Genomic DNA, 27004 nt, shown 5'->3' on the forward strand with positions numbered 1-27004 from the left:
TGACTAGAAGGATGAATGGGTGGGTGGTTGGGTGAACAGATGAGTAGGTTTCTCTAGAAATCTCTGGAGAAATTTCCCTAGAGTCTGCCTTCTACTAATTTGCTATTTTGATTGGAATCCCCAATAGAGTATTTTTTCTCTATTCCTGAAGCTCCATTTGTAAAGTTTCATCTGGGGAGATATTAATGAAACATCCATGTTATGGAACAGTTCGGTTAATGATGTCTCCAAACTGACTGCAATTTGCAAAGCTCTGAAGGTGGCATCAGGATCTCTGGGCCTGCCTTCTTACGTGCCCTTGGGTGGCTTCCCCTGTTTCTGGGTCTCAGGGTCTTGGTGTGACTCTTGATGGGCTGGGAAGGGGTGGTGCTAACCCCAGCTGCTGGGCAGGGTGGTGGCACCCAACCACAGCCCTGTGACCTGCTGTCTCCTTAGCAGAGAAGCAGTGCCAGCATGTGGGAGACATGGTGTGTGGCTGCTCTGTTGGTGGCAGCTGTGTGTGGCGTCCGCCAAGATACAAACACCGTCCTCAGGGTGACCAAAGACGTGCTGAGCAACGGTGAGTCCAGTCCTACAGAGAGTGAATGGTGGCAGGCGGCGGGTAGGGAGGTCCAGCCGACTCTGAAATTCCCAAGCACTCTCTTGCTCACTGGCAGATTCTACATCAGAAGGATGGGTGGCTTCTCTCTGGGCCTTAGTTTCATCTTTTCCGTGGGATGCCACTTCTTGAGCATTTGCTAGGGGCCAGGCACCATGCTGGGGAGTTGACGCTTGAGGCAGTATAAAGCAGCGATTAAGAGCTTGAGTTTTGGAGTCAGCCTTCCTAGAGTAAAGATATTGGCTATATGAAGTATATATGAAATAGCCAATGATTTGAGTTCTCTGAGCCTTTAGAGACTTGAGTTCTCTGAACCTCAGTTTTCCTATCTGTGAAGAGGGTGTCATTATGGTCCCCATCCTGGAGGACTGATACAAGAATCTAATGAAATGAATGACCTTTTGAAAACTTGGCACAGTTCCTGGTTCATAGAAAACACTCAAAAGCGGGAGCTGTCATTGATCCTGCCTTCAGTTCTTGGGGGTCTCGCTTTTGTCCTCTGGCAAACGAGGATACGTCCCCTACCCTGATTCTTGTCCAAGGCTGTCATAGAATGAAAAAAAAAGGGGACATTTCCTCAGTGTCACAGGCCTCAGTTTCTTTACCCATCAAATGGGGACAATAATGCTGGCCTTGACTATTTTCCAGGAATAAATTTGAATAATGCACTAAGAAGTAGGGGTTTTTGTTGTTGTTGTTGTTTTTTACACTGTAAAGTGTGGAGTGCTTGGAAGGAAGGATCATGAAGAAAATCTACCCAGGTTTGGCTGAACAGTGTTGAAATCTGGTTAAAGTGTGCGAGGTCAAAGCCAGCAGCTAACGAGTTCATGGGGATGTCAGGGCTGGTCAGCAGGAACCTTACCATTTGACCTCAGGAGCTTACCAGTGGGAGAAGGGGGACTAGGGAACGAGCAGTGCTGGGGGCTGGAGGGGGAACGAGCTTCTGAATGAGACCTTTGCTTCTCCGCAGCCATCTCGGGCACCTTGCAGCAAAGCGATGCTCTTCGCTCAGCCCTGAGAGAGGTGCCCATGGGTAAAGCTGGTGGTGATGGCGGTGGGCCTCTCCTGGGGGGTCTGCTTGGTGGAAGTGGAGGTGGTGGGGGAGGTGGTCTTCTGGGGGGCCTGCTTGGTGGCGGGGGTGGAGGGGGTGGCGACCTGTTGGGCGGAGTTGGAGGAGGCTTATTGGGTGGCGGTAGCAGCAGTGGTGGAGGGCTCCTGGGTGGCAGTGATGGGGGGCTTTTTGGTGGTGGGAGCAGCAGTGGTGATGGTGGGCTGCTGGGTGGTGGAAGCCACAGTGGTGGGGGGCTGCTGGGTGGCAGTGGTGGGGGGCTGCTGGGTGGTGGAAGCCACAGTGGTGGGGGGCTGCTGGGTGGCAGTGGTGGGGGGCTGCTGGGTGGTGGAGGCCACAGTGGTGGGGGGCTGCTGGGTGGCAGTGGTGGGGGGCTGCTGGGTGGTGGAGGCCACAGTGGTGGTGGTCTCTTGGGCGGCAGTGGTGGTCTTTTGGGTGGTGGCCGACACCGTTACGATGACTACAGACGTGCTGAATTCCCCCGAGGTGTCGGTGGTGTTCCCTACAATGACTTCCACGTCCGAGAACTGCCCCCAAAGTATACCAATGGCCACCAGCTGGGCGGTAATTACAAGTATGGTCACGTCGAGGCCAATGACAACACTGCTCAGCTGGGGGGCAAATACCGATATGGTGAGATCCTTGAGTCCGATGGAAGCGTCAGGGACCTCCGAACCAGCAACTACCGCAGTGCTGAGAATGCGCACGGCAGCCACAGGGACCATGGGCGGTACAGGTCTGCTGAAGGTGCGGCGCCCGTGAGCAGACTTCACCGGCGAGAGTTGAGGCCTGGAGAGATCCCGCCTGGTGTAGCCACTGGGGCACTGGGCCCAGGTGGTTTGCTGGGCACTGGGGGCATGCTGGCAGCTGATGGCATCCTAGCAGGCCAAGGTGGCCTGCTCGGCGGAGGTGGTCTCCTTGGAGACGGAGGACTTCTTGGAGGAGGGGGCGTCCTGGGCGTACTTGGCGAGGGCGGCATCATCAGCACCGTGCAGGGCATCACTGGGTAAGGAGGGGCTGGGGTCTCCCTGTCAAGCCCTCTAATGAACTCCGAACAGGAATAATCACCCCCAAGGGCCTGGAGTTGGAATAAGGATGGTGTTCAGTGTCTCATACACTTTAGGACCTGGCCTCAGGACTGGATGTCTTGAGTCTTGTGTGATTTGGGATCTTGCTGTTAAAAGTCCTGAGTTGAGTCCCAGCTCAGCCTTTTAGATTAGCCTGTGATTTGGGCCATTCGTTTCCTCTCCCTGGGTCTCAGTTTCCTCCTCTGTAGAATGGTCATAGTGTTATAGTCGAGGTGGAAAAGACCCAAGATTGTGCATACATATTGTAATTTCAACTATGCTGAGCCTCCTCCTCATATTCACTATTTAATTTGACCAATATTTGGAGTGCCAACTACGTGCAGGGAGCTCTATTGTCCCTAGGGACACAACGTCATGGTGAGCCAAGACAAGACACATCTCTTGTCCTGATGGAGCTTGCAGGCAGCTGGGTTATATGGCATCAATAAAGAAGCCTGGAAACAATTACACACTTACAGTGCTAAGAAGTTCATGGAGAAGTGAGGAGGCGTACAGTGGAGAGATCAGGGGAGGCTCCCCAGAGGAAGAAAACCTAGAGCTGAAATCTAAAGATTCTCTGGGAAGAAACCAGGCAAAGCTGGGCAGGGACAGGCAGAATGAGTAGCATTTTTACATGAAAAAAAAAAAAAAAGATCAAAGCGAATACATGGAAATATAAACAATAGACCTCCAGGCAGTGGGTCATGGCATATTTTTTGCTTTTAATTTTTCTGTGTTTTCCAAACTCTATCCACGAATCATAGGTCTTTCTAGGGCTGAGAAGAATGAATGGGGCACAGAGGAGGGGGCTACAGGGAGGATGCTCCCTGGGGAGTGGGGTGCCGGGCAGGGGAGATGGCAGCTGTCTCACTGCTCTTGGTCCCCCGCAGGTTACGCATCGTGGAGTTGACTCTCCCCCGGGTGTCTGTGCGGCTCCTGCCTGGCGTGGGCGTCTATCTGAGCTTGTACACCCGTGTGGCCATCAATGGGAAGAGGTATGTGCCCTTGATTCCAGAGGGGTCCCTGCCACCCTGCATCCTGGCTGGGAGATCTGGGGCAGGTCATTTCTCCTTTTTGTCCATAATGTGGGGACTAAAAACCTGAGGTGTCATCGGCACACACGTGGCTTATACCTTTGGGCTCAGGTCATCTGAGCAGCAAGCAGTGAAGGCGGCCTGCTCAGAGGTTAAGATCCTGGGAGGTTGGAGTTCGGGGGCCCTTTGGGTTCAAATCCTGGCTCTCTTTTAGCCCGTGTGAAGTCAGGCCAGTTCTCCTAATGTCGCTGAGCCATAATGTCTCCGCCTGCAATGGGCACACTATGCATCCTTTCCCAGGGGGCTGCAGCCGCTGTGGCAGGTCTCCCTGAATAGTGTCTGCCGAGTAGCTGGTGCTCGTTAGAGGACCGCAGGCGGTGGACCTTTGCATTGATTTATCCCCATGGGATGAAGTCATGCCTACAAAGCAACATGATTGGGTGGTCACCTTGGAAACCAGAATTTAGACATGAGGTTCATTTATTGGCCTCTGTTCCCAGCCTTTGAAGCTCTCATAAGTTAAGTGGGGATGGATTTGTTCGCAGATGACTTGAGGGTCCAGGGAAGCCTCCTGGTTTGGGACCCTCAGACGTGAACCAGCAGCATATTAGATGACAGGAACTGCCAGGGCAAAAGCCGAGGTGCAATGTGGTGGCTGGGGGTTGACACACTGTCTCCCTGGCACCATGGTCTCCTCTCCTCTAGTCTTATTGGGTTCCTGGACATCGCAGTGGAGGTGAACATCACGGCCAAAGTCCGGCTGACCATGGACCGCACGGGTTACCCAAGGCTGGTCATTGAGCGATGTGACACCCTCCTGGGAGGTATCAAAGTCAGGCTGCTGCGAGGGTGAGTACCAGCGGGCCATGGAGTGCCTTGGCAGATGGTAGAGTGATCTGTCTTTGGCAAATCGTAGTTTAGAACAGAGGCTCTGGAAGCAGCGTGGGGTTCAAACCTCTTCAGCTTCCCTATTGCTTGCTGTGTGACCTTGGACAGTTCTGTTACCTTCTCTGAGCTCCACTTTCTTTATCTGTGAAATGGGGGTAATTTTTCCCCTTTGGAATTCAGATGGCGAGAACCCGGCACATTTTAAGAGTTTATGTCACTTGACTAACATGGGTATTGTGTCCAATGGTGCCCCCACTCACAGGGAAACTTCCCAGTTGATGCTGTTCAATGTGATCTTAATCAGATGTTGAGGTTTTTCTATTACACTCTACCCACAAAGTGGCTGAGTCCACACCTTGTGTCCAGAGGGGTTTTCAAGTGTCTGGATGTTGGCCGGTACGCTGCCCCCAGAAGATGGTCACAGATGAGGGCGCATCAGGGCTCCTCAGAACTGAGTCCCTTTCTTTTCACTCCCTGGCCCTAGTCTTGGGAGATCCTTGTCCTTGGTCTCTCTGAAGCCCCCTAATCCTTCCTGTCCTGTCTCATCAGTTTCTCTCTTCTCCAGCCCTCATGTTACCTAGACTGTGGGATCAGAGAAAAGTCACTGCGTAACTTGAGCCCCAGATTTCCTATTCATGTGGGCTTCTCTGAGTCTTTCTGCTCCAGGGTGGGTGGAGGCAGAAAAAAATCAGCCCCTGGTGTTCTGGTGAGATGAGAAGGAAGAAGGAAATCCAGAAACTTCACAGATTTTTAAGTCACATTTTCACAAGGAAAAATATCTGGTGGTACATTGTTCAAAATATAACATGATAAAAAGGCATGGCCCCCTCTCTCTCCATCTCCCATCTTCCCCCTTCCCAGAGAGCTCTCCATCCAATCTTTTTAAACAAATGAAGCAAGCACGAATGTGAATTTCATTCCCTTCTGTCATTTTAACACAAGTGGGCACATACTGGGAACACTGTTTTGTACTTTTCTCTCATCACTGGTCTCTTGGGAGAATTTTCTGTACCAAACATGAAGAGTTTCCTTTTGCTTACCTTTACATGGGTGTGTAATATTCCACTGTTTGGTTGAACTGTCACTGATCTGCTCTCTCTTCAGGCTTCTCCCCAATCTTGTGGACAACTTAGTAAATCGAGTCCTGGCCAACGTCCTCCCTGACTTGGTAAGAGCCCATCCTGGGACCAGAAGCAGGAGGTACAAACTTTCCCCAGAGCGAGGGGCCACGGTGCAGCCCCCATTCGTGCAGGCACACAGGTGACCCAGAAGGAGAGAGGGAGCCAGGGCTCTGGGACGTGTCCTTGGGGGTCTGGAAAGGGCCCTAAGGAATGCGGAGGGACAGATTGGTGAGGGGATAAAGAGGTGAGGCTTGAGATATACACAGTTCTTGGTTGGAAACCCAGCTCCAGCACTTCCAAGCTGGGTGGCAGTCACATCACCTCTCTGAGCCTCAGTTTTCCCATCTGTAAAATGGGAATCACGAGAAAGACTTCCCCACAGGGCTGCAGGGAGGATAGGGCCACGCACAGAAAGGCAGTCAGTTCAGTCGCTATTACCATTGTTCTCGCTGTGCACCGCCCCCCACGCCCTGCGCGGTCACCAGGATTCCACGCCCTCTCTCCCCTGCAGCTCTGCCCCATCGTGGATGTGGTGCTGGGCCTTGTCAACGACCAGCTGGGTCTCGTGGACTGTAAGTCCTTCCTTCTTTGCTTCCTTCAGCCAGAATCTTCTAGCACCTGATCTGCGCCCCACCCTCGGAAGGGGCCGGGGACACAGCAATGTCTGGAGGAGGGCCCTGTGTGGTGCACGCAGTGCTGTGCGTCTGACGCCAGGGGAGAGGGGCTGCCTGGCCCTTCCTCTTGTCCCTAGACACCCCCACCAAGCCCCAGAGAGAGGAGCTTCCCACTTGGACCCCCGGGCCCTGCGGCTCGGGATGGTGTTGGGACACTGGGTTTCCAGCCCCCAGGCAGCGTGTGGACTTGGAGAGGCTCTTCCCAGTTCCCTCATCTCTAGAACGGGGGAGCTGGCCTCACCCCCTAGAGAGACTGGAGTGACTAGCACTAGATTAGAGAGTGACAGGCGCCGTGGAGACCGTCCAGGTCTTCAGATTCAGGCTCTGACACTCACCCTTGGTCCAGGATTTCAGAGTAAACATTCCTGAAGGCAAGTCTGCCCCGTGTGGTTGTCCAGGTCGTGCACTCCATGATTCCAGGGTCCTCCATCCAGATAGATCACAGCATAATGGTAGCACCTGTTGGGCAGTGCACAGTCTCTACAGCCAGACAGGGCTGGAAGAGCCCAGAAGGTAGGGCCGTTTATCACAAGCAGTCAGAGAAATGCCAAACTCAATTAAGCACCACGTTGTGGAGCCCCATAATTTCTTCCCAGTATGGCACTTCACAGCTTACAAAGCTTATCAATATGCAGAATCTTATTGCCCACCCCCAACCACCAATATTGTCTGAGGGGTTCTAGTAAGCCATTTTACAGGGGGAGGAAATGGAGATTCAGAGAGGTGCAGGGTCTTGACCAAGATCACACAGCAAGGAAGAGGCAGAGCTGGGGTTTGAAGCCAGAATGCTTGCTCTTTCCATGGTGTCTGGAGCCAGAACCTTGCTGCCTCACTCCCCTCAGGTCACAAAGAAGGTGTCTGGGTGGGTGGGGGGAGCTTCCTGTGACCCCCACCTTTGCCTGCAGCTCTGATTCCTCTGGGGATACTGGGAAGTGTCCAGTACACCTTCTCCAGCCTCCCGCTCGTGACTGGGGAATTCCTGGAGCTGGACCTCAACGTGAGTGCCTGGGCTCAGGTGGGGGAGGTGGCCTTTTCCCTACAGGCCGAGGTGTGAGCGAGGACCCCACCTCCCCTGACCTCTCACCCCCCAGGGCCCCCCTCCCCCCAACCCCCACCCTCAGGGCTGCTGCTAAATGCCTGGGAGACAACATTTGGACCAAACCTTTTCCTGTTTGGATGAGGACCTTCAAGAAGCTGTGCTGGGAAATTCAGTTACAGCCGACACTCACCTAGCGCTTGCTGTGTGCCAGGCACATCCCTAGAACTTTATGTAGATTAACCCCGAAGTAGGCACTCTTATTGAGGAAAGTAAGACACAGAGAGGTTATGTATGCGGTACAGGTGCATCAATTTGCTGCGTTCTTAGTGGAGGGCTCTCATTCTTCTATTTCAAATACATGGCACTGAACCATGGCTCAATTATAACTGGTCATAGACTTGCCAAAGGTCACACAGCTAATAAATGTGAACCCCGGCTTTGAAGCAGGCAGTCTGGCTTCTAGATGTGGGAGCTGCTGCTATGGGCTTGGGTTTGTTGGAGGAGTGAATCTGGCTATTTGTGTGCTGGTAAACGTTAACACCTGATTCTTCATGGTTGTTTTAAAAAGTCCTAATATGTAATGTTTGCTGATTTCCTGGGTATAAGTACCCCTACCCTGACCAATTTCAGGCTACTAACATGACTCACTAAACACAGGGTTGGAAAGATGCCTGGAATTGGCTCTTGTGAACTGATGCGAACTAGCTCAAGCACACCACTGAATCAGGCCCGTAACTGGGCACGCGCGTGCACACGCACATACACACGTACCCTGGGCTGCACACACAAATGCCTTCTACTTCCTGCCTCAGACACAGAGCACGCACACCCATGCCCTCAAAGACACAGCACACCTGTGCACACGTATATGTGCACAGCAGGTAAACCCACAAGCACAGAGGCTTCAGGAGATGTTCACCCGTTAGCTGCTGTGGCTAGACTCTGGACTGGGACTGGAAAGATCCCTGACTTGAGGGAGGTGACCATCTACCAGAGCGGATGGGCCATCTAAGAGTCACTCAAACGGTTAGAGATCTTGAGCTCTGTGAAAGGGATTCCTGGGCTATCAGAGCCTAAAGCAGGGGATATGATTTACCCAGGGAGGTCACAGAGGGCTTCCTGGAGGAGGTGATACTTGAGCTGAGACCAGCCAAAGGAGTGGGACAGAGCAAAAGAAGAGAGTGTGGGAGGAAACGGCAGGCAGGAAGCATCTATGGATGGCAGGGATGCTGAGCTGGAGGTACAGATAAGCAAGACCCTGGTGGCTGCATCGAGGAAGGGGGGTGAGAGAGGCAGAGAGGCTCCAGATGAGGCAGGCCGCACAGCACCGTTTATGCTATGGGGAGTAGTCTGGCCTTTAAAGAGTAGATACTCCGGTGTATGCGGTACAGGTGCATCAGTTTGCTGCGTTCTTAGTGGAGGGCTCTCATTCTTCTATTTCAAATACATGGCACTAAACCATGGCTCAATTATAACTGGTCATAGAGCAGGAACTGCAAGAGATGCTTGTCGTTCAGTCGCTAAGTCGTGTCCGACTCTGCGACCCCATGGACTGCAGCACATGAGGTTCCTCTGTCCTCCACTATCTCCTGAAGTTTGCTCAAATTCATGTCCATCCAGCTGGTGATGCTTACTAGCCATCTCATCAAGAGACGCTATTCCATCACAAATTGCATTTATGGGACCATACACGAAAGTGGGTTTAACCAAGGAAGGCTGCCTGTCGGCAAATGCAGGGATTCATTCCAGCCTTCAGCCCCTCTCCTCCACTCTTCTCTCTGCACCTCTCTCCCCTGTGACCTCTTTCTTCTCTACTTCCCCAGACTTTGGTTGGAGAAGCTGGAGGAGACCTCATTGACTACCCACTGGGGCGGCCAGCCTTCTCTCCCAAGCAGAAGATGCCAGAATTGCCCCCCATGGGCGACAACACCAACTCCCAACTGGCCATTTCTGCCAACTTTCTGGGCTCGGTTCTGACTCTCCTGCAGAAGCAAGGGGCCCTAGATATTGATATCACTGATGGCATGGTGAGTCACGGCCCCCAGGATGGGGCGGCTGGGCAGCGCACAGCCCACTGTTGATTCTCTCTGGTCCCCAGTGTCCTGGGAAATGGCTTGAAAGCAAAGACTATGGACAGTCCAGCCCTTAACTCATGACACTAAACAACATCGAAACGTTGCTCCCTAACCAATTCTACATAATTGTATTCCAAACCTTTAAAAAAGCATAATATAAACCCATATGTCTATATCTCAGGACAAGTGTTTTGAATCCTTTTGCTTGGTAAACACTGATAATGCATAATTAAGAGACATAAGAATAAAATATCCCCTTTAGGTATGTTCCAGGGTCACTTTCTCTCCAAATCTTTTCTTTTAAAACATTTCAAGCCTTCATCAAAGCTGCAAAATAATACAATTAATGTCATAATATCCTTCACCTAGATTCACCAGTTAATATTTCGCCACATTTGCTTCATATCCATCCATCCATCCATCCACCTATCTTATCTGTCTGTCTATCTACCTGTCTGTCTGTCCACGTATCCCTCTATCTGCTGTTGAACAGCTTGAGTGTTTGGAGCCATCACATTCTGTTCCATAGAATTCAGTGTGTATCTCAGAAGAACAAGAGTTCCTCAAAATAACCCCATCACGTGCCTTATGTCAACCTTGAGTCTACCAAGAGGCAAGTCTCCATTTGGTGCCAGTATGATGTAACCCTCTCTTAAACTTTGAGGTGTCCTCTGTTAACTCAGGGAGTACAGAACCGCCCCCCACCCCACCCCAGCTACAGACAATGGCATCCACGCACAGGGTGAGGGCATTGTTTTGTTTTCCTTGCGTTTAGTTTTACAGATGCCGTCACCTTCTGTCAAGTGGTACTGGCTTTCCATTTCTTAGTATTTGATAATCTTTAAAAGTTAGTCATTTAAGGAAGACTGTAGCTAAATAATAGCACAGGTAGTCCGGGGATGTGGCGGCATCATGCGCTTAATGGACACTGGGTTTCACACGTGGACCAGCTGAGGTCGATCTTGTTTTCATGAAGACTCACATTTTTAGAGGAGAAAGATTCAGATCTCACCTCCTGCCCTGAGAAGTCCTGTCTGTGGAAGCTTCAGTGGCTGCCCCATCCACTTAACCCCCAAATGGCTACTACGCTCCACATGGTGGGCCCTGTTGGACCTGTGGGGCCTCCCCAGCGGCCTTTAAGGGAGAGGACATGCCCCCACTGGTTGTCTGAGAGGGGTAGAGGTTTAATCACTGTGGTAGCAATTCCTGTCTGTCTCCATAGCCCCGGGAACCCACACAACCCTTCTTCTTTCCCTGCAGTTTGAAGAGCTTCCTCCACTCACCACGTCCACACTGGGAGCCCTGATTCCCAAGGTATGTATGGGTGGTGCCTCCCCTTGCCTTCAGCCCCATGTTCCCTTTCACTGTCCCAGGAGCTGGGTAGGAAGGGAAGACACTTAGCACTAGGGTGGGTGTTCCAACCTTCTCCCTGCGCCTTGAAAGTACAGTGAGAAAGGCTTGGAGACCAGACCCCCGGGGGTGTATGGGTGCAGAGGCTGAGGTGGAAAGCACCTGAGCTCTAGCCATGGACTGACCCGCCCAGGTCCAATCCCAGCCTGGTCACTTTCTTGCTGTGTGTCTTTGGGCAAGAGTCTTAATGTCTCCGAGCCTTAATTTCCTCTTCAGTCAAAGGATGCTAATAGCTATTGCACAGTTTCATCCAGGAGGGTAAAGGAGATGATGCACACAGAGATACTGATACAGAGCTTGGGGGTGGGGTTGGAGAGCATGGAGGCCTACGGGGAAAGAGCCACATCTTTGGAGCGGACAGACATGAATTTGATTCCAGCTCAGCACATCCCAGCCATGCTCCCTTAGGCAAATGACTTCTCTCTGAGCCTCGGTTTTTTCACCTGGAAAAACGGGCAAAAATGCCGACCCCACAAGCTGACTGCAGCTCTGGGAGTTGAATCTAGGCCCAGAGTAGGCATTTGATAAACGTTAACTATGATCGTTCTGGTTAACTTATTTATTTATTTTTTAAAAGAGCAAAATGCAGCCTTGGATCAGCTGCCATACACAGTTGGAACAAAGGCTTTTCTGATTCCAGTTCTCCTCCTAGCTCTGGTTCCAGGCATGCTACCCTGCACCTGGCAGCAAAGAGCCTCTTACATGGTGTTACACAGTTGCCAGGGGTTACTGTAATTGACAGCCATTTTAGACATTTTTCATCTCCTGTCTACCTGTCCCATCTCGTTCTGGGTGGAATTCAAAGGAAAGGAAACTGCACTCAACAAGTGGTCACTATCGCCCTCGTGTGGTTGAAAGCTGAATCGCAGGGCACCATTAATGGCACAAACAGTGGCATCGCCAGGAGGCAGGCGGGCCCCTCAAACAACTGCACCTTCATTTATTGGACCACTTCTTACGTGCACTGCACTTTATGGTTCATGAAAGTTGTTAAGACTCGACTGTTTCATGTGGTTTTAATCCTCCTCCCATCCATGGGGCCAGAATCCCGGTTTACAGGTGGGGAAACCAGCTCAGGGCGGCCACACCATGTGGCGGCAGCCCCGCTGAGCTCAGTGAAGCAAAGACTCAGGCCGTCATATGGGGCGGGGCCTGTAGCAGGGAGGGACTGAGGCCAGACACGGAGGAATGTCTCCTGGAGTTACCAGGAGACGCTTGACCAGAGCCAGGATAGATAGCCTGAGTTTTCTGCGGCTGTGCAGAGAGTTCAGGGTAACCTCTCAGGGTTTCTGTGAATGGAGAGTTGTGAATTCTTGGAGATTCTGCATGTTGGGGTGGAGGTGGTTGGGACACCAGGCCCCTCTGTGGAAATATCCTGAAAACCCTTTTGTGAAAAGCCAATGCACCAAATTATCAATTTGTTGAGAGTCAATTTGCACAAAGGTGAGTCCGCTGAGTGGTCAGTTGGCTCTGTTTGTTAGATTAGCTGTTAGATCAAGAGTTTTCCAGGAGAGTTTCACCTTGAGTGTGGTCAGGAAAATGAATGCCTTCTTAGGATCAGGACATACCCTGCTGCACTGGATATAGAAAGCTCATGTTTAAATTGGTTTCTTTTTAAAGTAGCTTTGGGATATTTTCTATATATTTATGTTCACTTAACATATTTAAGAAAAATGTTCCTTAAACTTTTTTTGGTAAAGCAGTTATTTAGTAAATATAAGGGCTGGTCATTTGATGACTGGTCCCTTTAGCCAATTTGGAGGAATCAGTGAGCAGCAAACAGGCTCTGATCCCTCCCACCATGTGTCTTCAGAGACCCCAGCAAATCCAGGAGGGTGGGGCAGGCTGTGCCTTGCTCTGGGAATTTCACTGAAAGGCACCTGGAATTGTAGATTTTCTCATTCCAGGTGGGACATCCGGAGTCAGTAGGAAGGGAGAGAGGCCGTGGGCTCCTGAGTCACATGGACCTGGCCTAGAATCTCAGCTCTCCTGTTGGCGTTGGACAGTTTGCTTGATGTTCCCCCTCTGAGCCTCAGTTTTCTCATCTGTAATATGGAGAAGAAAAGCAATGTATGGAGTTGTGCTGAGTCAATGAAATCATGAATGTCCAGCACCAAGCTCAGTGTCCCTCTCCCAACCCCAGCTCCCCAGCCCTCCAGGACCCTACCTCCCTAAGGACCAGGTTTTGAGCATTTCCACAGTATCTGTGTTAGGTATTGAGTTTCAAGCTTTTCTGGCGTGATTACATTGAATTCTCATGATATCTCTTTGTGAGAGGCTTGGAGAAGACAGCCCCTGGCCAAACCCCACAGCGGATGGAGGCTTTGCATGTGGTTTGTAGGACTCAAGCAATATTGCAGATTCTGAAGGGATCCAATGTGGGGCCCTCTGCCGTGTGTGCTTAGAGGTTGGCTGATGACCCCCTGAGTCCCCCTCCACCATGGATGGCCCTGCTCACCCCACCTGGTGTCTGCCCACAGGTGTTCCAGCAGTACCCTGAGTCCCGCCCCCTCACCATCAGGATCCAGGTGCCGAACCCACCTTCGGTGATGCTGCAGAAGGACCAGGCGGTGGTGAAGGTGTTCGCCACCTCTGAGGTCATGGTCTCCCAGCCCAATGATGTCGAGACCACCATCTGCCTCATTGATGTGGTAAGTGGGGGTGGGCGGTCTCCGGGAGTCTGCAGACACCTCCCCACTGTTCCCACCACGGTGACTATGAGTTGGATTTGGGGGCCAGATGACCTGATTCAAATCCAAGCTTTAAGGGCACTTATAGCTGTGTGACCTTTGGACTTGATTTTTTTTCCCCCATAGCAGTGGCAGCAGGGCATTAATGAGATGCTCAGAGAAGTACCAGAAACACCAGAAGGAAGCCAAAAGTGCTGGCTGGTTATTATTCCCACAGGTTGTGTACCACACCCTATGGCAAAGCAGTCCTCAGTCATTCATTCAGCAGTATTTATTGAGCACCTACTATGTGTTGTGTTTTCTACTAGAGGCTGAAGAAAGGGGAACAAGATTTGTCCCTGGTACCCAGGAGGGAAAAGATACAAATACAACAATTTCCAAAATTATTTCATAGAGGAGAATCCTCTTAAAATGATGTTACTCCTTTGATCAAAAGTTAAACATAGCCCATTCTCTAACTATCGTCCATGAAGTCCTTCCTGAGCATCCTCTGGTCCCCTCTTAGCCCCTCGGTGTTCCTCCAACTTGCCAGGCACAGTCCCACCTGGAGACTTTGCACATGCTGTTGCCTCTGTCTCGAATGCTCTTCTCCCAGACGTCCGTGTGGTTCACAGCCTGACTTTCATCAGGTCTCTGATCTAATGTCACCTCCTCCGAGAGGTCTTCCCAGACCACCTGTCTCAAATACTCCCACCCCTCCCATCTCTCTCTGTCTCCCTTGCTTTACATTGCTCATAGCCTTAATGTGATTTTATTAAATGAATTCATTGGTTAGTTTATTACTGGGCAGAGACACAGACCATTTTATTCACTGTAGGATCCCCAGGGCCAGGCGCAGAAGCTGGTGCACAGTAGGTGTTTGGTAAATATTTGTGGAAGGAATGGGCTTAGTTGTGTTTAGTGCCATTTCCCCCTCCTTGGTGAAAGTTTCGGGCTCAGACACTTAGGGTTCTGTTCCTGTATCTGTCTGCTGTATCTTCCCAGTCTCTCCTCCCAGGGCTGGAGACGTGGTGAGCCACTTCTAGTCAGCTGGAGCGCACACAGAGTCCATGCTAGGCATTGTCAGATGAGAAGTTAAAAGGGCTGATTCTCACCCAGGAGTGGAGATGGCTGCCCCTCATCCAGTCCTCTGTTGATTTGTCCCTTCCGTGTGGGAATTTTTTTCCATCAATAGCCCACACATTTGATCCAGCTCAGAACCCTGCCGTGACCCCACTGCCCCCTGGATCAGACCTGACTCCTCTCCAGCCCATGTGCCCTGCCTGGTCTGGCCCCACCCCGACTCCAGCCTCCAGGAGTCCCCTCCCTCCTCACACTCTGTCCCTCTGCCAACCCCTTTCCTGCCCTAGCTCTAATGTACACGCCCTTCCCACTGCCTGGATCATTCTCACACCCTCTTTTCCATCTGGCGAATTAGTACGTACCCTTCAGGCCTCAGCTCAAGTGCCATTTCCCTAGGAGGATTTCCCACACTTGGATAGGTCTCTGTTATATACATCCAGTGCTCCTGCTTCTTTTCCATCATCTTAATTATTGTTTTTACTAATAGCATCACCTGAAATTGCTGGGAGCTTCTCTTTCCTCACAAGACAAAATTGTTTTATTTTATTTTGGGGGGAGGGGAGGGCCGAGAAGCAAAGAGGGATCTTCTGACAACAGGCTTCTGCTTAGAGAAGGGGATGAATCTGGACCTTTTATGCCCTCTCTTGAGGGGGTGGGTGGGGCAGTTATGACTGACAGTGATGATATCCAATCGCATCTACAACAACTGTTCTGAAGCAGGTCCCCTAGGCTGCAGGCCATGCCCGCCTCCTCTGAGACAGCTCAGAGCAACTCAGTAAACATCCCTGACTCCTGCGCCAATCATTAGCTTCCTGTGACTGTTGTCTTTCCGAAGAATGTTCCTCCAGCCTTTGCTATAACTTACTTGTGAACAACAGTTAATGCAGGCAATTTATGATTTCCAACTCCTTCCCTCCAGAGGTGGGGAAAATCCATTACATTGTGTGTTATTGGGGGTCTCACAGGGAGACCCCAGCGAGCAATGACTGCTGTACCATGGCAGTGACATTCCATTCACCTTCCCTTTCCTCCAGGACGCAGAACTCTTGGCCATGTTTTCCGTGGAGAATGATAAGCTTATGATTGACGCCAAGCTGGACAAGTAAGAGGGTTTGCTGCTGAGGGTTCTCGCTTTTCATAAAGACTTTTTTGGCATTCTTACGTCTGGTGCCAACTCACAGGGAGGGCTTGGAGGGCTTAGAGGTCTTTGGACTTGGCTGCTGGGTAAATCCAAGAGACTGCACAGGGGAAAATGGGCCATAACTGCCTAAACCACTGGCATGAGCAGGACAAGAAGGGTGGAGCCGTGAGCCTCACAGAAGGACCTGCCGCCAGCAACGGCACGGGCAGTAATGATACCACCGCTGCTGCTGGTGGTCAGCCGGGCTCTGGCTACTGCTGAGTCTAGTGGCATTCAGCCTTGCAGAAGCAGGGCGATCATTCTCCCATTTTAAAGAGGAGAAAACTAAGACTCAGAGAGGTGGATTTATTTACTCAAGGAAGGCCACAATATGAGAATGGGGGTGGGGGGGGGGTGGTGCGCTGTGAGCCAACCCATGTCTGTCTGATTTGGAGCTGTGTCGAATGGTTACAAGCACCAGCTGTGGAGCCAGCGGTATGGGTTCAGATCCTTCCATGACCCCCGACTGGCTGTGTGATGTAAGCCAAGTGACCTTGCCTCTCTGAAACTCAATTTTCTCATCTGAAAATGGGCATCGTTGTCTCCACCTTATAGGACTCATGATAATAGCTGTTATTTATTGGATGCTTTCTATGTGCCAGACACTGAGCTAAGCCTTCACGGTGTCTTCATTCATTTAATTCTTGACAGCCTGTGGCTGAAAGGGTTCTTATTATTGCTATCACTGTCTTGAAGGTTCCCACTTCAAGACAGCATGTGCCTAGTTCATTGTAAGGTTTTTGTCTTACAACAAATATTTATCAAGCTCAACAGTGAGGGCTGCTCCTATTGTGATGCTAACTGGAGCCATTCAGCATTATCTAAGGAGGTCTGAGACTGAGGCCTGGAAGGGGAGCAGGGGGCAGCCGTGGGGAGAGCTGGGGGTTCCAGTCAGTGAGAACAGAGCCAGCAAACTTCCAGGGCAGGAAAGAGCTTGGGTGTCCTGGATGGAGCAGTCGTGGAAGGAGGAGGGACAGGAGGAGAAGCTGGAAAGGACTCCTATATTCTGAAGCGGAGTCTTCCCCCCTGAGAAGCCTCTATTGTTCCTCACTGGTTTCTCTTCCCCCTGGAGGCCAGTGACTCCAATGTCCCTTTGCCCATGAGCAGGTCTGGTCCAGCCTCTCTCAGGTGGGACTGCTGGTTTGCATGTGAGATTCAGGCGCAGCAAGACCGAAGCCCTCAAAGTGCAGAGAAAGACCTTGAACCCAGGCTCAGGCCTCCCTGCTCAGAACAGCACAGCAGCCGTGAGTGCAGCTCAGGGAATGAGTCCAGCTCAGAGCATGAGTCCGGGGCTCCCTCTCCCAGCTCTGTGGCCTTGGCCGGTTTCCTGGGAGCCTCTGGTTCCTCCTTCGTGGAACTCCTGAAGGATCTTGCCAGGTAGTGATGATGCTCATGCGGGCATAGCACTCACCGGGTACCAGGGGTGATTCTATGGGATTTACTTGAATTACCCTATTTAGTGCTTATAGACACCCACTCTGCAGAGGAGGAAACTGAAGCACAGGGAGCTTAAGTACTTTGCCAAGGACACATAGCTGCGACGTGAGCCTGATGCACCTGTCATCGTGTCTGGTACATAGTTAATGCTCCGTAATGGAGACCAGCCCTACTCATATTAACTCCCCCAGACCCAGAGGGGTCTCCCTGAGGATGTTGGTGGACGGTCTTCTTACACTGAAATGTAAGCCTCTTTTGGTTCTCGGCAGTCGCTACTTCTTTCTTTCTTTATCTGGCTGCACTGGGTCTTTGTTGCGGTCTACTGCAAACTCTTGGTTGCAGCATGCAGACCCCTAGCTGAGGCATGTGGGATCCAGTTCCATGACCAGGGGCTGAAGCTGGGCCCCCTGCATCTGGAGCTCCGAGTCTTAGCCACTGAGTCACCAGGGAAGTCCCAGTAGCTCCTTCTGATGAGCTGTTTTCTTCATCTGCAGGACCAGCCTCAACCTCAGAACCTCAAACGTGGGCAATTTTGATGTAAGTACCAAGCTCAGGCCCCAGAGTCAAGTCTGGGAATGGCACCGCCTTGAGGCTGGCTGGGAACTGGGATGGTGGTGAATTCCAGAGCGTTGATTGGCATCAGCGCTGTCAGGGCTCGTTTCACAGATGGGAAAACTGAGGCCCACAAAGCAAGTGAGGGGCAGAGTCCTGATTCCCAGCTCATTCCACCATGCCTGTGGTGTCCCATTCTAACTGCCCCCACGGGGATCACTTGGCCCAAATCCTCCATCTCAGGGTAGGTAGCAGTGGGGGCAGCCAAGACCTCTGGCACCTCTTCCTTCCTGGACTGGGGGACTCAGCTTTGCCACTGACTCTTGTGTGACCTTGGCTATACCTACCCACTCTGAGACTATTTCCTCATCTGTAAGGCAAACAGGTTTGAATTTCTTTTGAAACCTCCACGTTCTAGAATTCTGCCTTTCTAAGGATCCATGAATCTGAGACACTTATATTCTAGAATTTGGTCCTGTTTCATCAGTTTTTTCATTCTTGTGTCCCCCACTCCACCTAAGACTTTGAAAATGCCCATTTGGCGTCGCAGAGAGTTTGACACGACTAAGTGACTGAACCAAACTGACTGATTTTATAAATTGACAATGAAATTGATGCTTGCTTTCTGGGGCAAGTTTGGGTGAGATTTCCACTTATGCAGAGACAGTCATGGTGCTTTTCTTATCCAAACAACTCATAGGATTGGTATCATCAACTTCATTTTATAGATGGAGAAATTTTATAGATTTTATAGATGGTACCCGGATAGTGGCAGTGACGTGCTTTATAGCTGGTTGGGGCAGAGCTCAGATTAGAATGGAAATCTCTGGACTCCAAATGGAAAAAGACACCAATACTTAATTGGATATTTAATGAATATTTCTGGAGCAATAGAAATTGGCATCAGGCACTACATTAACCTTTTATTTATTTATTTTAAAATCAAGCCTTTCTCCATTGAATCTCAAATCAAACTTATGATGTGAGTGCAATTATTGGCCCACTTTCCAAATAAGAGAGTCAAACACAGAGAAGTTAAGTGACCCACCCAAGGTCACAGAGCTGGTAAGAGGCAGGGTGTTAGTCATTCAGTCGTGTCTGACTCTTTATGACCCCACGGACTGTAGCCCACCAGGCTCATCTGTCCACGGGGATTCTACAGGCAAGAATACTGGAGTGGGTAGCCATGCGCTTCTCCAGGGGATCTTCCTGACCCAGGGATTGAACCTGGGTCTCCTGAACTACAGGCAGACTCTTTACCAACAGAGCCACCAGGTAAGAGGAGTGCTGGGACTTGAATCCCATGCTCTGTCACCATAGTATCGCGTGGCACCATGCCATGGCAGACATTCTGCACAGAAGAGCTTATGTTTGGTTTGGACAAGTACTCCCTGAGGTAATGATTGTCCACTCACGTTTTCAGATGTAGAAAGCAAGGTTTAGAGAAGTGAAGAGCGGTTCTATACGAAAAGGGCTTCCCTGATGACTCAGAGGGGAAGTATCTGCCTGCAGAGCAGGAAACACGGGTTCGATCCCTGGGTCAGGGAGATTCCCTGGAGGAGTGCATGGCAACTCACTCCAGTATTCATGCCTGGAGAATGCTATGGACGGAGGAGCCTGGCGAGCTACAGCCATGGGCTTGCAAAGAGTTGGACACAGCTAGAGCATGCACACATGCTGTATGAAAAGGCTCAGGGCCAAGCGTTTGACATGACCTGCTCCTAATCCTCACTGCTTCCTTGCAAGCTGGACTTGCTGGCCCATTTTACAGCTGAGGAAACTGGGGGTCAGACAGGTGAGGGAAGCTGCCTGGAGGTCCATGGAAGCTGAGCTGGGGTGGGGACCTGAAGTGCTGGTCACAAAGCGCAAGGGCCTTCCAAGCCACTAAAGACCCTGTGCTCTTTGCCCCTTGGGAAGACCTGATCTCCCTCAGTCTCTGCCTCACCATGAGCCTTGGACCAGCACTTGCTGGGCACTGGACCTCAGCCTGCCCATCTGTACAAGGAGCAGGTGGACCAGATGTGTCTCAGGCTTGGTGGTTCTGGAATCAAGGGGCTCTGGCTGCAGCTCCCAGATTCTTCTGGAGATGCTCTTTGGCTTCCTCTCCAGCCACAGGGTGGTGGTGGTGGTGGGGGGGGGTCCCTCAAGGATCCCTTCGGACCTGAGCATATCTCTGCCTTTTCGTTCTTCCTCTGCAGGTTGGCCTCTTGGAGGTGCTGGTTGGGAAGATTTTTGACCTGGCATTCATGCCTGCAATGAATGGTGAGAGACGGTGCCCCAGGGGTGCATGGCCTGGGGATCAGGGGGTTACTGGTTTGTTGGACATATTTGATGCACAGCTGTTCCACCTCAGTAGCATTCCTGAGACCTTCACTCTAAGCTTATTTATCTCAGCCTCTGAATGCAAATATTGCCCCAAGATTCCATCAACTTTTTTATTTGCTGCTTTTGCTGGATTATTTCCCTGCCCCACCTTATTTGACTGATTTCTCTGATTATCTATGTAAACTTCTGATTATAAGTGAAAATTATATGTGTGTACATTTTAGAGTCCAGAAAAGTTAGAAAAGAAAATCTCACTTCCCAGAGGCAATTAATCCCGATATCTGGGTATACTTCCTTCTAAATTAAAAAAAAAATACAGTCCAAAATGTTTCTGGATTAATTTTTTATATTTATTTTCATTGGGTTTCTTTTCAGTTGTGGTAAGATATATATATGTACACACACACACACACACACACACACACACACACACATATAAAACATAAAATTTGCCTTCCTAACCATTTTTAACTTAATTTACATGGCTGTGTTCCTGACTTATTTTTTCTGACTTATCTTTAATTGTGTATTTATTTTTACTTGCACAGGGACCACATGTGTATTTTATTAATGTAAAAAGTTCGATCAGTACAGATAGAACTACACTTGCTGTTATCAATATTCCCAGCCTCCTAACCCCCTAGACAGTTACATGGTCAGTTAGAGGGTTTTCTTGCCCAAATTTATAAATAGATCAAACAGCGTGGTGCCCCATCTCTGTGGCTCCTTGTTGAGCCCTGGGGCCAGTAGGAGGAGGTTGGGTCAGCTGCTCCATCAAGAACCACAGCCCTCAATCTGTTACCAACCAGGGTTCTTGGCCCCCTTAATCAATAGAAATTGATCAGAGGCCAGACAAGAAATGCAAGCAAGGCTTTATTGGGGTCCCTGCTGCAGCAAGCGGGGAGCAAGAACAAATGATAGGTTCCCTTGCTTACTGTCTCCCTGAGTGGGGCAAGCTTGCTTCTTATATGTAGTGAGGGTAAGGGTGGTCCAGTGGTCAGGCTGGAGGGGTGACCTAAGTGGTTTGTCCACCCCTAGGTGGTATTGTGTGTACAGGGCATGCACAGTACCCTGCTTGTGTTCCCGACCTCCTCTTCTTTGGTCCAGGCTCTTCAAAAGTGGCAGTTAGGTTTTCGGTTTATTTGTATCTTTTGTCCAGAATTTGCCCCAACTCTTATTTTTAGTCCCATACCGTTTCTTTCTATTTTCTTGCTTGAGGAGAGGTGTGTCCAGGTGCAAACATTGCAGCAAATGGTCCCAAGTCCCAGCTGGTCTCACTGCTACTGGACCCCAACCTCTCTCTCCCTACTTTTGCATCCTGGAAGAGGGGATGAAGCAGGGTGGCATCAACTGTACCAGCTCAGTTTGTTTGGAGAACTCTTGATGTCAATCAGACCTTTTTTCAGGGGACTGAATCAGAACCACAGAAAAGCGCTGGTCATCAGGCCCACGTTTGCTCCCTGGTAGGAGAGGATGATGTCAGGAGATGGATGGGGCTGGGCTGACCTGGGAGCCGATACTTGGAGATGCCCACCTGGGCTTCCCCTCTAGGAGGTGCTGGGAACTTGGCAGCAAGTCCCTCAATCTCACTGTACTGCGATTTACCATTCTCAAAAGTGAAAGGGTGGGTTAGATCCATGATTCCCAAAAAGGGTTCCATAGAAAATCAGTCCCACAAGATGCTCTGAGAAAAGGGTTCCACGACCAAGCAAGTTTGGGAAATACTACATAGGTTCCTCGGGGGTAGATTCACAATGTCCTTAGTCCTCTGAAAAATCCTGCTGGAGTCAGGTAGTGTGTTCAACCTCACTCAGTCCCGTGTTCCCCACCTGCCTCCCCCCACTTTCCTGGCTCCCTTCCTCATTCGCTCTCTTCCTTCTTTCTTTCTAGAATGTTAATCAGCAGGTCTGCTTAGGCTCTGATCTAAACCATCTGATGATCTAGACCATCCACGGAGGTCACTCGTTGGGGTCCCATGTGTTTCCTTCCATGTCTTTATTCAGCAAACCTCCGTCTCTTCCTCTGTGCTCCACCCAGGTCTGGGTGATGCTGGGGACACAGTCCTTGCCTAAAGAAACTCACAATCTGGAGGTGGTGACAGATGCAAAGACAGGACATTAGTATGTTGTGGTTTCCGAAATGCAGTTGTTCGGGAAGAGTGGCAGGAGCCCAGGGTTGCTCAGCCTGGTGGGTAGGAGAGCTCACAGAGGTGACATTTAAACAGAATTTCAGGGAAGGCTCAGAACTCAGCCGGCAGGCAAGGCTGAGGCTGTGTGCTCCCGGCACAAGACGGGCAAGGACAAAGTCCTGGAGGCATGAAAGACACAATACTGGAGGCTCCGGGAAGGTTGATGCCTCTTGGCCATGCTGACTGTACCTGATCACTTTTTTTCCCCACAGCTGTGCTGGGCTCTGGTGTCCCTCTTCCCAAAATCCTCAACATCGACTTCAGCAATGCAGACATTGACATCTTGGAGGTAAGGAGAGATAGAGCTCTGTTCTGCCTTTCTCTGCAAACCCAGGAATTGGGAGGAAGAAGAGAAGGGAAGGGAAGGGCAGCATAATAGCAGCCTCTACCTTCAAAGGATGGGGCTGAGGGAACAAGAAACAAAGCTGCTAGGAGCCTTAAATGAAGCTTTCATCACTGCCCCCATCTCACAGATGGGAATACTGAGGCTCAGAGCAGTAAAGGACTTGCCCAAAGTGAAAGTGTGACATAGTTCATCAGAAAGTTTTTTTATTGAGCACCTAATATGTGCCAGACAATGACCAAGGAGCTGAGGAAACAGTAGTGAACAAAAACCCTGGCCCTTGCAAAGCTTCAATCAGTTGGTAGATGGGCCTTTGGGAAAATATTCCTGAATAATTGCTAATTGGAATCATGGCCGGTGCTATGGGGGGATCTTGTTACCACTTCCAAAATACACATATGTTCAATATCTGAAATTCAAAAAATACAAAAAAGATGAAACAAACACATGTTTATCTTCCTAGATATATTTGCAACCCAGAAATTATCCCTTAGAACATTTTGTTATTTTTCATTCCAATCTCTCTGGAATTTTATTTTTAAACACTGCTTGATCAGGGGGTTGGTCAGTAGAGCATTGGAGTTAAAGAATAAGGGTCCTGGCGTCCACTGGCCTCGGGTTAAATCCTGACTTTGTCAGTTTCCAGCTGGGTGACCCTGGGCCTCAGTTATCTCCTTTATACAAAGGGGGTAATCATAGTGTGTATCTACAGGGCTGCATTTAGGATAAAAGAGGTTCTGCACATAAAGTGCCTTGTACAGCCCCTGGCACAGAGTCAGCATTCTAGAAGTGTCTGTCATTATCAGCATCACTGTAATAAAGAAGGTGCAGTGTGCATCCTGGTGCACAAACTGTTCTGACTCCAGGATGTAGCTCTTTAGAACATGATCCCGGAACATGATCCCAGATTGACGAAGTCCTTTTCAAAAGGTGGCACCTATTTGCATAGCCACCAGCTGTGTGCCGAGAGCCCAGCTCCTCACACTCATGCCAGGCTTGGGCCTCAGCCCAGGGGACAGCCCACCCCCCCCCCCCCACGTTTGGGGAAGAGTCGAGACAGGTGGCAGTGACCTTGGATGGGCAGTGTGGGTCAGATGCCGGCCCTGGGCCGTCCTTAGGGGCGCCAGTCATGGTCCCTTCTCTTGAGCGCCTGCAGGACCTCAGCACTACTCTGAGCCTCAGTTTCCTCATCTGAAAATGGGGAACACCACCACCCACCTCACGGAGTTGACAGTGAGAGATTAAATGAGATACAGCATTTCAGTGTTAACAGTCATCATTCACTTGTTAAAAATGGGTTAGGAAATGTGAACAGGATTGGCAGAAATTTATTATCCCCATCATTACCGCTGTCATCATTTCTACCATTTACTGAGCAAGTGCGGTGCGCCCTGCACTGTTTTATACGCATTTGGGCCTTTCCAGGGCTCTGGTCAATGTTGGCCTCACATCGTAGGTGAAGGACCTGCGTATCAGAGAGGGTAGGCCACTTGCCCAAGGTCACTCAGCTAGTGAGAGGCAGGATTTGCACTGAAATAACAGAGACAGCTCAGACCAGGGGTTTTCAAGTGAGATTGTATTGCAACCCACCTCCCCAACCTGAAGGGATTTTAAAATGAGTAGGGATGAATTTTCTTTTCTGAATAATCACACTTGAGCATTTTATATCAAAATATTGGGTTGGCCAAAAAGTTCATTTGGGTTTTTCAGTAACATCTTATGGAATAACCTAAACTAATGTTTTGGCTGACTTAATACATATTATTTTGTTATAAATTACTTATCTTTTATTTCTTCTGTATATTCCAGTAAAAGAATTATACTGGCTTTTAAAATATATGTATCAGTGGATTATGTAATCTATGAGATTTGTTTCAGAATAAAGGAAGTAATATGAAGACCTATAATCAAATGAAAAATGGATGTTGGGTCTGAAAGGTGAAAAATCACTGGTTTAAAGAAAGATTCAGAGAAAAAGAGAAAGACTCAGAGGCTCTTGTAGGCTCTCTGTTGCTCAGTGGCTCAGTTGTGTCCGACTCTTCAACCCCATGGACTGCAGCACACCAGGCTTCCCTGTCCTTCACCATCTCCCAAAGCTTGCTCAAACTCATGTCCATTGAGTTGGTGATGCCATCCAACCATCTCATCCTCTGTCGTCCCCTTCTCCTCCTGCCTTAACTCTTTCCCAGCATCAGGGTCTTTTCTCATGAGTCAGCTCTTTGTATCAGGTGTCCAAAATATTGGAGTTTCAGCTTCAGCATCAGTGCTTCCAGTGAATATTCAGGACTGATTTCCTTTAGGATGGACTGGTTGGATCTCATTGCAGTCCAAGGGACTCGCAAGACTCTTATAGGCCCTCTGTAATTGGTAGCTATTCTTCTTCTTCTTACTACTACTATATGGGTCTAGCCATTTATTTTAACTTTTTATTTTAAAATAATTTTAGACTTATAGAAAAGTTGCAAAAATAGTACAGAGAGAGTTCCAGAACACTCTTCACCTATCTTCCTCCAGTGTCAGCATCTGCTGTAATCCAAGTACAATGATCACAGTCAGGAAATTAACATTAGTACAAATCCACAGGCCTCACCTCCCAGCTTTCCCACTAATGTCCTTTGTCTGGTTCAGGATCCAGGCTTCCACTTCACAGCTGGTGGTCACACCTCCTTAGCGCCCTTCAATCTGGGGCAGTTCCTCAATTTTCCTTGTGTTTTGCGACCTTGACATTTCTGATGAGTTGGGCTGGATGTGTGGGATGTCCCTCAATTTGGATTTGACTGATAGTTTCTCATAATTAGATGAGGTTATGTAGTTTTGGCAAGAATGCTGCCAAACAATGCTGTGCCCTTGTCAGGGTGCCATGCCAGGGCACGTGACGTCAGCATCTCCTTCCCGGAAATGTTCAGCTTTGCTCTTGTGGTTAAGGTGGATCCTGCCAGGTCTCTCCACCAAGTTACTATGTTCTCCCTTTATAACTAATCAGTATCGCATGGGGCCTAAACTTCAACACTATGCAAATATTCTGTCTCTCACCACACGTTTCCCATTAATTTTGTCGTTCATTAATGATTTTTGCCTTCAACAGTTATTACTGTGCTGTTTGCCTGAATGGTGATTTTTTTAAATCTCTGCAATTCCTTTCACACTTACTAATTGGAGTTCTGCTGTAAAGAAGAGTTACCCCTTCTCCCTCATTTATTTATTTACTCGATTACTTATACCAGTATGGACTCATGGGTATTCATTTGTGCTATGAATTAAGTCTGTTGCTTTTATTATTGTTGTAGATCTTTTTAATTATGAAAACTGGAGTTTGGAGGAGTTTGGAGAGGGGCTCAGGCCTACTTCTTTTTATTTGGAAAAGAAGGAAATGAGGGGTAGGGTGGGAAGTGTCTTGCCCAGGGTCCCCTGCTCACAGCAAGCTAATGACACTGCCAGGGTGATTCTCAGGCCCCTTTGACCCCGGCTGTCTCCACTGTTTAGAGTTACTGCTGCCGAGAAATGCGACTGGCCTGACCCCAAGGCAGGCGGCTGTCCGCTGAGCTGCAGCCAGAAACTGCCCCACTCACTAACCAGCTCTGTGTTCTGCCCTCCGAGGACCTTCTGGTGCTGAGCACCTGAATGACAGAGGCAGAGATGCTGCCACAGCCCGGGGAGAAGCCGGAACCAGTCCTGGAAAGGCTTGGCCTGACGCGGTCCCCAGCTCCAAGTCTCTTCAGCTCCTCAACAGGTCCCTCTCCACCCCTCCACCCCTCCTCTCGCCTGCTGCTGCCCTGAGAAAGGGTCCAGCCACTGCCCCCATTGACGAACAATCCCATCCATCGTCAGCCCCCGGCAGGGGCATAGAGTTCTCCTAGAAGACCGAGGCCTCTCAGATGCCACGCCAGACCCCAAGCTGAGAACTTTGTGCCTTCAATAAAAGATTCCTCTTTCCCTGCAGTTGGGACGAGTCTCCCCAAAGGACCCTCCCTCAGGGTCTGGGTGTTTCTTTCCTTGTTCAAGACTTCGCGGGGGGCATCTGGCAGATGTAGCTACAGCCTATGAGAGATGGTTCAGTCCGTGACTGAAAAATGCCAGACACCTCTGAGGACCTGTGGATGGGCAAGGGCGGACCTTAATTCAGTTCTCACTGCCTTCTTCAGCTCTCGGCTTGGCTGATCTCTCATTCCTCAGGTCCCCCACCCCCAATTCCACAGTGCACGAGGAGGGTCAACACTCAGAAGTAGCAAGTTCAAAGGCATTAAACTGACTG

The 27004-nt window shown here is 49.9% G+C and overlaps 1 protein-coding gene across 1 annotated transcript; it reads left to right on the forward strand.

Moving 5' to 3' along the window:
- The first annotated feature begins 453 nt into the window (after positions 1-453).
- On the forward strand, positions 454-26373 carry BPIFB4 (BPI fold containing family B member 4). The gene is made up of 16 exons (XM_027976446.1): positions 454-559; positions 1569-1631; positions 2154-2673; positions 3625-3729; positions 4474-4617; positions 5761-5824; positions 6289-6349; positions 7357-7448; positions 9314-9517; positions 10826-10879; positions 13456-13626; positions 15762-15829; positions 17839-17881; positions 20095-20158; positions 22622-22698; positions 26350-26373. Exons 1-16 carry the CDS (start codon positions 454-456, stop codon positions 26371-26373), a joined length of 1860 nt encoding a protein of 619 aa, XP_027832247.1.
- The last annotated feature ends 631 nt before the right edge of the window (positions 26374-27004 follow it).

This window comes from Ovis aries, chromosome 13, assembly GCF_016772045.2.
Source record: "Ovis aries strain OAR_USU_Benz2616 breed Rambouillet chromosome 13, ARS-UI_Ramb_v3.0, whole genome shotgun sequence".
Classification (NCBI taxonomy): Eukaryota; Metazoa; Chordata; class Mammalia; order Artiodactyla; family Bovidae; genus Ovis; species Ovis aries.